At 40.7% G+C, this 10,827-nt stretch overlaps 1 protein-coding gene across 2 annotated transcripts in view; it reads left to right on the top strand.

Annotated features, from left to right (window-relative positions):
* mms22l (MMS22-like, DNA repair protein) overlaps positions 1–10,827 on the top strand; it is a 47,934-nt gene that overhangs the window by 18,035 nt on the left and 19,072 nt on the right. The window contains exons 1-8 of one of the 2 annotated variants that reach the window (XM_010796455.1): positions 5,901–5,976; positions 6,591–6,770; positions 7,063–7,188; positions 7,343–7,395; positions 8,240–8,327; positions 8,416–8,593; positions 9,002–9,095; positions 9,361–9,491. In XM_010796455.1, coding sequence (XP_010794757.1) covers positions 6,598–6,770; positions 7,063–7,188; positions 7,343–7,395; positions 8,240–8,327; positions 8,416–8,593; positions 9,002–9,095; positions 9,361–9,491 — 843 coding nt within the window. In that variant the 5' untranslated portion in view covers positions 5,901–5,976; positions 6,591–6,597. Of the gene's footprint in view, positions 1–5,900; positions 5,977–6,590; positions 6,771–7,062; positions 7,189–7,342; positions 7,396–8,239; positions 8,328–8,415; positions 8,594–9,001; positions 9,096–9,360; positions 9,492–10,827 lie in introns of those variants that run through there. The other variant, XM_010796454.1, reaches the window with a different exon arrangement.

Raw genomic sequence — 10,827 nt, forward strand, 5'->3', positions numbered from 1 at the left:
CAAACTACTTATTTCCGTCCTCATATCGCTCGGGAAGACTGATAACTTTATATTCCTCTCAGGCAGATGAATGAAAGGAGGAGGGGGGGGGGGGCTTTGAGGAGTTTAATTGATCAAACTGAAGCCACAAGGGTTTTTTTCTGGAGATAAAAGAGACTAGCTCTCCCTCTGTACAATGCAGAGATCTTTTAGAAAGCAGACCCAATGAAAAAAGAGAATGTAAGTCATTATGCAAAGTCATTACAAGCCTCTGACTATACTCTTTAAAGAGATGGTGTTAATGGTGAAATTGTATGTACAGGATTTCCAGAGGTCAAACCTCTGGTCGTAGGATAACATTATTTTACAATGTCCCGATTTTTACTCTAACCAAACTTATAGACGGCTGTTTTGAGGTCAAACTATTTTAAGAGTCTGACAACAGTAAAATATTATGCATTACTGCTCAGAGGGCAACAAGGGGTAAGCCAGGACCGAACTCACCATATACATTGGGACACACCCCCCCCAATATTCAGATACGCTCAAAATGTCCCCCCCAATAATATATAGCCTAACTGATATCAAAAAATTAAAATAAAATTGCTATTCTATTACTTTTTTATTTTAGCTATTTGTATACTTGAAAATAATGTATTTTCTTCACCAAAATGATATATTCTTTTCATATGTAAATTGGTTGTTTGTTTATGCATACCTTTATTTTGTACCCGGGGGGTGTATTTCGCTGTCGCACGTCCGAGTCCAGCTTCAGTTAGCGTTGATGCTCGAAGCAGTCAGTCATGTGTTTAATTTGCCCTCCATCCGTTCTGGTATCGTTTTTCTAGTTAGCCCTAAACTATATTATTTTATTTCGTAATGGTAATGTTAATGAACCCTCCGGTTTAGCTTCTTTGTGTAAATAACTTGTAGTTCTGATACACAGTTTTGTGAATATTGTTTTTTTTTGCCCCCACGGGCGGGGGCATGGGGTTTGACAGGTTTTAAAGTATCCCATGTGTTAGTGAATTTTTATATATGTTCCTTTAGAATGGCAGGAAATGAGTATAGTATACAATTTTAGTAATTTTTGGTCCCCCCCCATGTTGACTCCACGGTTATGGCCTTGGGGTAAGCAGTAAAGATAATTTCACTGGAGTCCAAGTAATCATTCCCAATAGAGCAGTATGGAACTTTATTTTCCCAGGAGGGCACGACATACGTCTTTGGCTGGTCCATCAGGATAATAAACACAGTGAAATCAATATGATGATATTGTTATACCGTGTTTATTCTGACAAAAGATAATTACCACTACCAAGATCAAAGTAATACAAATCTTCAGGCATGGGGTTACTTTTATGCTGTTTGTTCATTATATTTATTGCACATAAAATATTTTTTTATATATATTTTTGTTTGCAAAAAGTGTTTGTATAGAGTGGAGGAAATATTAACTGTCATCTTTCCTACAAAACAGCAACATTAAGCGGTGCATTTTATCCTTTTTTGTCGCCGTGCTGCAATTCTCTAACTCTAGTCAACTTGCTTTTATTCGCCACAGTAATGTTAAAGTCGCAGACAGGGATATAGTATCTAAATCTGAAGTGTCCTTTAGCAAGAAAATTCATGCATCCACCATATTGTCCCTCGTTGCAATTTTCAGACAGAATTACATAAGGTGTGTGTGTATTCAAACTAAGACTTTATAATCTCTATAAACAGATTATACGGTAGGCAACGGGACAAGATGCTACATCTGATTAGTAGGGATCAGGCTTCCAATTTTAGTCTGAGTGATATTGCCCTGTCAAGTTTGAAAAGGTTCTGGTTAATTGCAGGTAAACAGTCTGTGTGAAGAACACAAGAGACGGAACGCATTAGACCAAATGCAATCTCCGAACCTATTGGCTATCAACCTATCAACTCTTTAGCTTGAAACTAACTTGAAATTAGCTTTTAACAAGGCTACTTGTGAAACAATCTGGTTTTCGAAATCTCAACTCAGACTCCATTCTAGAGTCTCATATGGCTTATCAGTAAACAATTGGTGATGCACAGAACAATAAGTCTTGTTGAAATGTCACTGTGTGGCCATGGTGTCTAACTGGCTTCAGAGCCCGGCACTCGACAAAACTACACCTGGCTGGTTGTGGTTTTATAAAAATTTAAATAAAAGTCAAAGTTGGCTTGGCGGCTAGCTGAACATGTTTTCAGGTAGGCTAGGAGGCCACTCAGTCCTCTGATTGTTACATTCATGTTAAACCCATGGAAACATTTGTTCAACTCTGTTTGGTTATCTTGCAATCTAGATTGTTTGTTGAAGTACTCATTGATATTTTTTACTTTTGTAATAACCTTTCCCCACCTTAGTCTTTTCCAGTGCTCCATAGAAAGCAGAAGGGTAACTATTAAAGTCACTTACAAGTGTTGTATTCAATTTAGGTTTGCCAGGCCCTTGTCATGTCACCGCTGAGTAATTGGCATGCCTTATGGGCACCTGCATGTACTGTAACAGAGCCACAGTAAACTTTTATTTTACTCACACTTCCTCTACTGTCCCAGGTAAGACATTTCTATTCACAGTGTAGCGCCACCTTTTAACAACCTGAATGAGGTCTAATCTGGCAACACTGTGACGGTCACGGGGGTTTCACAACTACCAATATTTACTAGTCGACTAGTTTTTCAAAATAGTAGTCGACTAGTCGACTAGTCGTTACGTCATAATAAAGACACACAAAGAGAGGTTTACAACTGTATTTTCTATTGGAACTCATACAGTAACATTAAACACTGCATTTTAATTTGTGTTACATGGCTGAGTAAATAACAAACACTGGACTCACCAAAATCGACAGCAAAAAACTCTTGTTTACATAAATGCCACGTAAATCCAGTGCGCAACAGCGCATTGCGCAACACTTTATTCGCTGTCCTCCACGATAACCTCCACCTTTCAATATTTTTGGTTTGAACACCAACGCATCGACATGTGAGGGAAGGCGGCTTGACCGCTTTCGGGTGACAGTGTTGCCTGCCAGGGAAAAAACCCTCTCACTCGGGGTGCTTGTGGCTGGAATAGCCAGGTAGCTCCTCGAAAGCGGGGGAAGCGGGGCACGTTTTCTGCCCACCACTCCAGTGGATTATCCATTGTGGGGATATGCGGTGTCCGCTGGCAGTAATCCCGTAGCTCATCATCCGCATCACTGTTGACCCGTGTTTTCTTGCTGTTCGTCTGCCTCTGTTCAGTGCTGACGCCGGTCCGTTGCTCACTGGTGCTAGCATTACTGCTAGTGCTAGCTGTCGGCAGCGGGTGTTTCATCTTTAGATGGTTGCGCATAGCAGATGCATTTGTATTGTACTTCAGTACAGCTGTACACAACTGACACTTCACTGTGGAGTTGGTTACATCTTCGTTGAAGTACTGCCATACATAAGAATGTCAGACGTGTTTTGTAGCATTTTGCAGCACCTCGTTTACCTCAATTTTTTTCACGACTAGTCGACTAGGGCCTACAGCGCCGACTAGTGGTAAATAGTAGTCGACTAGTCGACTAGTCGTTACGTCATAATAAAGACACACAAAGAGAGGTTTACAACTGTATTTTCTATTGGAACTCATACAGTAACATTAAACACTGCATTTTAATTTGTGTTACATGGCTGAGTAAATAACAAACACTGGACTCACCAAAATCGACAGCAAAAAACTCTTGTTTACATAAATGCCACGTAAATCCAGTGCCCAACAGCGCATTGCGCACCACTTTATTCGCTGTCCTCCACGATAACGTCCACCTTTCCATATTTTTGGTTTGAACACCAACGCATCGACATGTGAGGGAAGGCGGCTTGACCGCTTTCGGGTGACAGTGTTGCCTGCCAGGGAAAAAACCCTCTCACTCGGGGTGCTTGTGGCTGGAATAGCCAGGTAGCTCCTCGAAAGCGGGGGAAGCGGGGCACGTTTTCTGCCCACCACTCCAGTGGATTATCCATTGTGGGGATATGCGGTGTCCGCTGGCAGTAATCCCGTAGCTCATCACTGTTGACCCGTGTTTTCTTGCTGTTCGTTTGCCTCTGTTCAGCGCTGACGCCGGTCCGTTGCTCACTGGTGCTAGCATTACTGCTAGTGCTAGCTGTCGGCAGCGGGTGTTTCATCTTTAGATGGTTGCGCATAGAAGATGCATTTGTATTGTACTTCAGTACAGCTATACACAACTGACACTTCACTGTGGAGTTGGTTACATCTTCGTTGAAGTACTGCCATACATAAGAATGTCAGACGTGTTTTGTAGCATTTTGCAGCACCTCGTTTACCTCAATTTTTTTCACGACTAGTCGACTAGGGCCTACAGCGCCGACTAGTGGTAAAGGTAGTCGACTAGTCGACTAGTCGATTAGTTGGTGAAACCCCAGAGACGGTGTATTACTTTTACTATAATGTATTTTACAGAGGGGCAACATTTCAACATGTGTTGCTTCTACAGTAGTCTGTCAGTAGTGACAGTCATTTGTGATAGCAACAGTAGTCCAATAGACAAGTTATACATCAGGTAATTTACTAATAAAATCTCCCTGTATCAAATATAGGCATAAAATCCCTTCCTTGTCTTGTGATAATATAATACATAGGAAACATGGAATGCATTCAGAGAATGGACTGGAACACATCTTAATAGTGATGACATTTTAATGTCCTGTGTCTAGAATTGTGGTGTGTCTCATATTGAAGTCAACCTGCTAGTGCATCCAGACTGGAGACGAGGCTACATCACATCAGAAGGCGAGGGGGGGGGGGTTCAAACGACTTAAACAGGTTCAAACGACCTCACCCCCTCCATGCACCACCGCGGTGCACTGAAAGGATTCAATGGGTTTGTAGTGTAGTGACAGAAATAAAGCAAGCATTTACCTTTCTTTTGCAGGCGACAGAGCCTTCACACACAAGGGCTGCCTCCTGTTGAAAGCAGGGAGGGAGGTCGATGCATCGTAAAGGAACAAATCTCCCGACGCGTCCATTTTTATTGTGTCCACTTACTCCTGGTAATAAAACGTGCAAATTAGAGCATGCAAAACACTGAATCTATAACGTGCATCTCCTCACTGGACCAGTCAAACGTGCAGAAATAACGAAGTGTAAGTCGACAAAACGAGCACATCCACGGTGTGTGGCGGAACGGGGGGACTTTGTAAAGATGTGAGAATGCATTAGAATGCAAGAAATGGTGTGATGGCGAGAGGGACTGTTGGGAGAGACAGATCTGCATATGGAAATTAGGGTTAGCGTGGATAAAATACTACTTCGACCACTGTAATAATTGTAGTGGTACCCTTGCAGGGTGAAAACAAGTGACTAATAATACTAACATGTCTAAAAAAAAGTCATATCATGGGGCAGGTGCTGTGGTCAAACATAAAAGCACTTTCATTAACATCTATTACATGTGCTAAAGGCTATCACGTTTCTTTAATAACAACCATATGGACATTTTAGACTGAGCAGTGTTTTCGCGGGTTTCTGTTATGGCCTGTGTAAATTAAACGTACACCTGTAACTCTTTTTGTAAACAAAGACTAAACAAAAACGTTTTAAACTAATTTAATAACATTCTATGGAGAGGGAAAATAGTTCGCAGGGTTTCAGTGAAGACCTTGACTTTCCTCCTTCACAAAACTCTAGAAATAAAGACGTTAAAACAAGCATAAGTCATGTCCAACAAGTACAGAACATGAGCACACTCTACCTGCAGCAACAAATGCGAAGAAGGAAGCGCGTGGCAGTGAGCCCTCTTGTTGTCTGTCGATCAACTCGACAGGGTCACGCCCACTTTGAAACTTCAGACCAATCAACGGGCGCAGGGTGGGTGAGCGCATGCGTGAAGCGGAAGCGCGGGAGACTCTGAAAACCCAAACAACGGAGCCCTGACAGCAATGTGAACTGTGTGTTGCTTTACATTTACGGAATATAACATTTCATAAGAAGCCGGATTCAAGGTTGTAAATGTTTTACAAGATGTGTTTCTCTCGGAGCGCTCATGTGTTTAGTTTCCCTGTTAGGAATGCTGATTTGTAGGTTTACTAACGCTAACTCTGCATTCATAAGCAGATACTAATCTTACTAAAAACGTAGGATGTCGGCTTATCCACTGGCAAACGCATACACCTTGTAGAGAGATAGATCCTTTTATAACAACAACTGCTGTCCTGTGGGATGCATTATGAAGTAAGGTTCAATTGCTATGTTGTTTAGCATGTAATCTGTAGTTTTGAAGCAAGGCAACAAAAACAATTGCCAGATTGTTAATATTAGAAGAAGACGTCATATTTATACAGCTGAATAATGTCAGCTTCTGTTTGATTTAACGTATTTTCTGACCTGTTAGGTATTGTGTGTGATTTGTTCTAATGTCCTGCGTAAGATACAAATAATAGCTGTCTTCTACTTGCATTTAACATATTGTATGCACATCTTTGCTGTGCATCTTCTTCATAGAGTATGTGCATCCCAGCTGCTTTTTTTCTGTAACTGATTCAAAACATTACCTAGGATTTGGGGAACAATCTTGTAATTAATATGTTAGTCATTAAAGGTGATACTGATTCTACAGTGGTAGAATGGCAGACGACTTCAGCCAATCCCTCACCCCTCCAGTTTCTCCCTTCGCCGCTGACAGCTTCTGTGATATGACTCCAGCTCGTCCTCCATGCTTCTGCTGCTCTGAAACAAAGGAGGACCCCACTGGAGCACTCTCCCCCCTGGGCTATGCTGCCGGAGGCTCTCTGAAACGGTAGAGTTACTGTCTTTCGTAAAACATGTTTTTCCCACTACTGTTATCACTGTACTGTTTTGTGAAAATGTCCCATTGAAAGCTGTCCTCAGCAACTCTCTGGATTATCCTGAGTAACTGGAGAAATGCTCTAATAACACACACTTCTGTTGATTTTCTTTCAAAGGTCAGACCTTGATGCTGCGAGAACAAAAAATGAAATGCCACTTTTCCCCATTTAACGAGTGGCAGAAGAAGTCCTAGAACATTTTTTAATGAAGTCGTAACAGATGTGACTGTTTCCTCTCCGCAGGCTGCTGCTGCGCCTCGATCCGGCCCCCACAGAGTATGAAACAGACACAGTGGAGATCTTTGGTTTCCCCTGGGTCACAGAGACCGCATTGGTGGAATCCACAAAGCTACTCTTTGGTTTGTTCAGGTAAGCCAAGATATAGAAAAGATCTTCGTTAATTTCACTTAAAAATGTCATTTTTTATTTTTGTTGCTACAGACAGCCTATGTAAAGGTCATTTGAAACTGTTCACCATTCACATATATGCCACTGGTCTTATTTGCTCTTCGTTATATTTCAGGCAGAAAGTCTACAGGCTGGAGTCCTTGGTGCAGTCCAGCTCACATGACTTTGGTAAGTTTGTGCAATATGTGTTTGAGGGCTGCACGATTTGGAAAAACTAACTAATTGTGTTGACTGATATTGCAATTGGGAAATGATTTGCAACTCTAGAGGTAGTCAACATTTCACATTTATCCGAAAAATACTGCACTTGCTACAATTTCTACAGTTTACTTGTCCATATAGCAATTTCAATAAAATGTAAATGAATTGTGCAGCAATATTGTAGTCCAGAGCTTTCATTTGTATATCTTATGATATAATTGTTTCCACACAGTAGGCCTGTATTTGCTTACATTAATGGACATCTTACGTGTTTTTAAGATGCATATATTGTTTGTACATCGGCAAACACATAATGTATTTAGAGTAAACAGGATTTGCATATGTTTTGGTTTTAAAATGTAGCTGGAGTTTAGCATCCTTTTACACTTGGAGAGAAGAGAAGAAGTCAAATTGCTCCCTTAGGCGCCTCAAATTATAAACTTTAAATAATGTTGTTGAATTCTGTTTGAACTTAAGACCTTTCAAATTGGCGGGCAGTCGGTGTAACCAGTGAGCTACATATCAGCCAGGAAAATTACTTTGCTCAAGGCCAAAGACCAAATCAATGCAACATACAATACATGCATATCAGGTGATTAGTTTAATTAACTGAGGAAGCAGCAGCAAAAGCAATGAATAATAAAGATATTGTCTGTTTTTCTGAAGTTAGCACACTAATTAATCAGCTATCTGTTCCAACAAATGAGTTTGCAATAATGAGCTCTACTTCCAGTGTTTGAGTCGTGTGTGTTTCTGATAAGGTGTGCTTGTTTTGCATAAGTTTAAGGAACAACATCTGTCATGTGTTTAGGTCAAGCAGGCAACCTCCACTATGAAGCCGAGGACCTCAGACAGCAGTGTGTTTCATTTCTCCAGTATGTAAAGGTCTTCCTGCACAGGTACATCTACATTAAGTTTACCAGTAATGGAAATGTTGGTTCTCTAGGTCTATTTTGGACCCTCATGTCCCTTGCTTTGTTTTTTCAGATTCTTCGAACCCACTTACTCCTTGGATACGAGTGATTCTCACCCCTATGAGGAGCTGGAGGCTCAGCTCCCCTCCGCTCTGCTGGAGGAGGTTTTTGGCATCACGCTCCTCGTTGGACGGCTCAAAGACCTGCCTGCAAATGTTCAGAGTGCCTTCACTATAGCTAACCCGGGAAAGGTGTGTGTGGCGGCTTCAGGTTCTCTTCTAAAGCAGATAGGGCTTTTTAAAGAAGGTGCTACACAAGTGTGGATGGCATACATGTAATAAATACTTACAGAACAAAGGATATCAAATAAACTGTTTGTAGGAATGATTCCTGTGGGAGAGAATCTCCCTCTGGTGGGAACTTTGTGATTTTAGCCTCTGCAGACCATTTACATGCACAAAAACCTATATAGCACACTATAGGAAAGGGAAACTCAAAAAGCATATTAGGGCCCCTTTAAGTCAGTGAACTTTGGTACATCCCACCACTGCTTATAATCACCAGCGTCAGCCAGATGTGATGGTATTTAATATAACTTGAGAAAGTATTTCCAGTGGATTTTTCTACTATTTACTCAGTGTTCTGTATCCCTCCCACAGATTTTTCCTCCCTCTTGGCATTTGTTGCACCTTCATCTTGACGTCCACTGGTCGGTCTTGGAGATCCTTCACATACTAAGTCACAAGATGCAAGGTATGTGTCCAAGATATTCATATGTGACATGTATTATATTACAGTTTAGAGACTGATTGTAACTGTGAATTTGAATCCAATCCATTGAAAGCATTGTTAAACGTTTTACGGGAGGAAAATGACATGCAAATGTGGAATTGTTGCAGCTACAGAGACTCTTTTTACATAAAGTTTTACTGATTGCACAGTGGGCATAATCTCCTGACTTGCAGCTCATTATCATGGAAACAGGCTTTTAGTAACTTCACCTGTTTTCTCTCTACAGGCCAGGTGGTGTACGCCCACCAGTTTGTGAACCTGACGGGAGAGAACCTGACCGATAGCAGTCTGTTTGAGGAGCACCTGTGCAGTCTGCTGTGTGACCTCACTGCTCTGGCCATGGGCAAATACAGCAAGGTGGGCGTCTGGCCACAGCTCATTACATGCTTCTGTTGAGATGTAGCAGCAGTGTTTCTGGGTACTTTTCTAACTGGGAAAAAAATGTAACTGGGAAAAAAATGTAATTGTGGTATTACAATATGTTCATTATAACATTTAGTGCTTGGTTGATAGAATATGGATGGAAACTGTGGATAGCACATACAGAATATAAATGTGTCCTCTGTCATCATACTTACAAAAGGTTTTCCCCTGGAAAATGATAATAATTATATTTTAAAATGTTTTGCTTGCTGTATACTTATACAGTGTTTGTCGAAAATATACATTCCTGGATTGGAAATGTCACCTAGTTAAGTAAAAGTATTATACATATTTAACAGAAAATTGCCATTATGCAGAAAAAACAACAACTTAAAAGCATGCTTAAAAGACAATTAAAAAACAATTATAATGATAAAATAATGTTGATAGATTCGATAACATATCTCTAAACTAATTTCTTCTGTAATTGACTACGCTGTTCTTGTATTGTTTTTTTAAATTATAACAAACTACCATATTTGAAAACCTCTTGATTTCATGCATCACCTGGATAATTCGTAAAGTTACTAAAGCTGTAAAATAAATGTAGTAAAGTAAAAAAGTACAATATTTCCCTTTGAATTTAATTGAGTTACAGGAGGAAGTAGCATGAAAATAAACTATTCAAGTAAAGTATACGGGGATAAAATGTGCACTTAAGCACAGTACTTAAGTAAATGTAATTACACTGAACAAAAATATAAACGCAACACTTTTGTTTTTGCTCCCATTTTTCATGAGATGAACTCAAAGATCTAAAACATTTTCTATATACACAAAATAACCATTTCTCTCAAATATTGTTCACAAATCTGAAAAAATCTGTGATAGTGAGCACTTGTCCTTTGCCGAGATAATCCATCCCACCTCACAGGTGTGGCATATCAAGATGCTGATTAGACAGCATGATTATTGCACAGGTGTGCCTTAGGCTGGCCACAATAAAATGCCACTCTGAAACGTGCAGTTTTGCTTTATTGGGGGGGTCCGAAAACCAGTCAGTATCTGGTGTGAGGGTTAGGGTTAGTGTAATGTTGTGAATCGAGTGGCCTGTGTTCATCGTCCATAACATACGCCTGCCGCATACCATAACCCCACCACCACCATGGGCCACTCGATTCACAACATTACCCTAACCCTAACCCTCACACCAGATACTGACTGGTTTTCGGACCCCCCCAGACCCCCCCAATAAAGCAAAAATGCACGTTTCAGAGTGGCCTTTTATTGTGGCCAGCCTAAGACACACCTGTGCAATAATCATGCTGTC

The sequence above is a fragment of the Notothenia coriiceps genome, unplaced genomic scaffold (assembly GCF_000735185.1).
Source record: "Notothenia coriiceps isolate Sejong01 unplaced genomic scaffold, NC01 NC01_scaffold00037250, whole genome shotgun sequence".
NCBI lineage: Eukaryota > Metazoa > Chordata > Actinopteri > Perciformes > Nototheniidae > Notothenia > Notothenia coriiceps.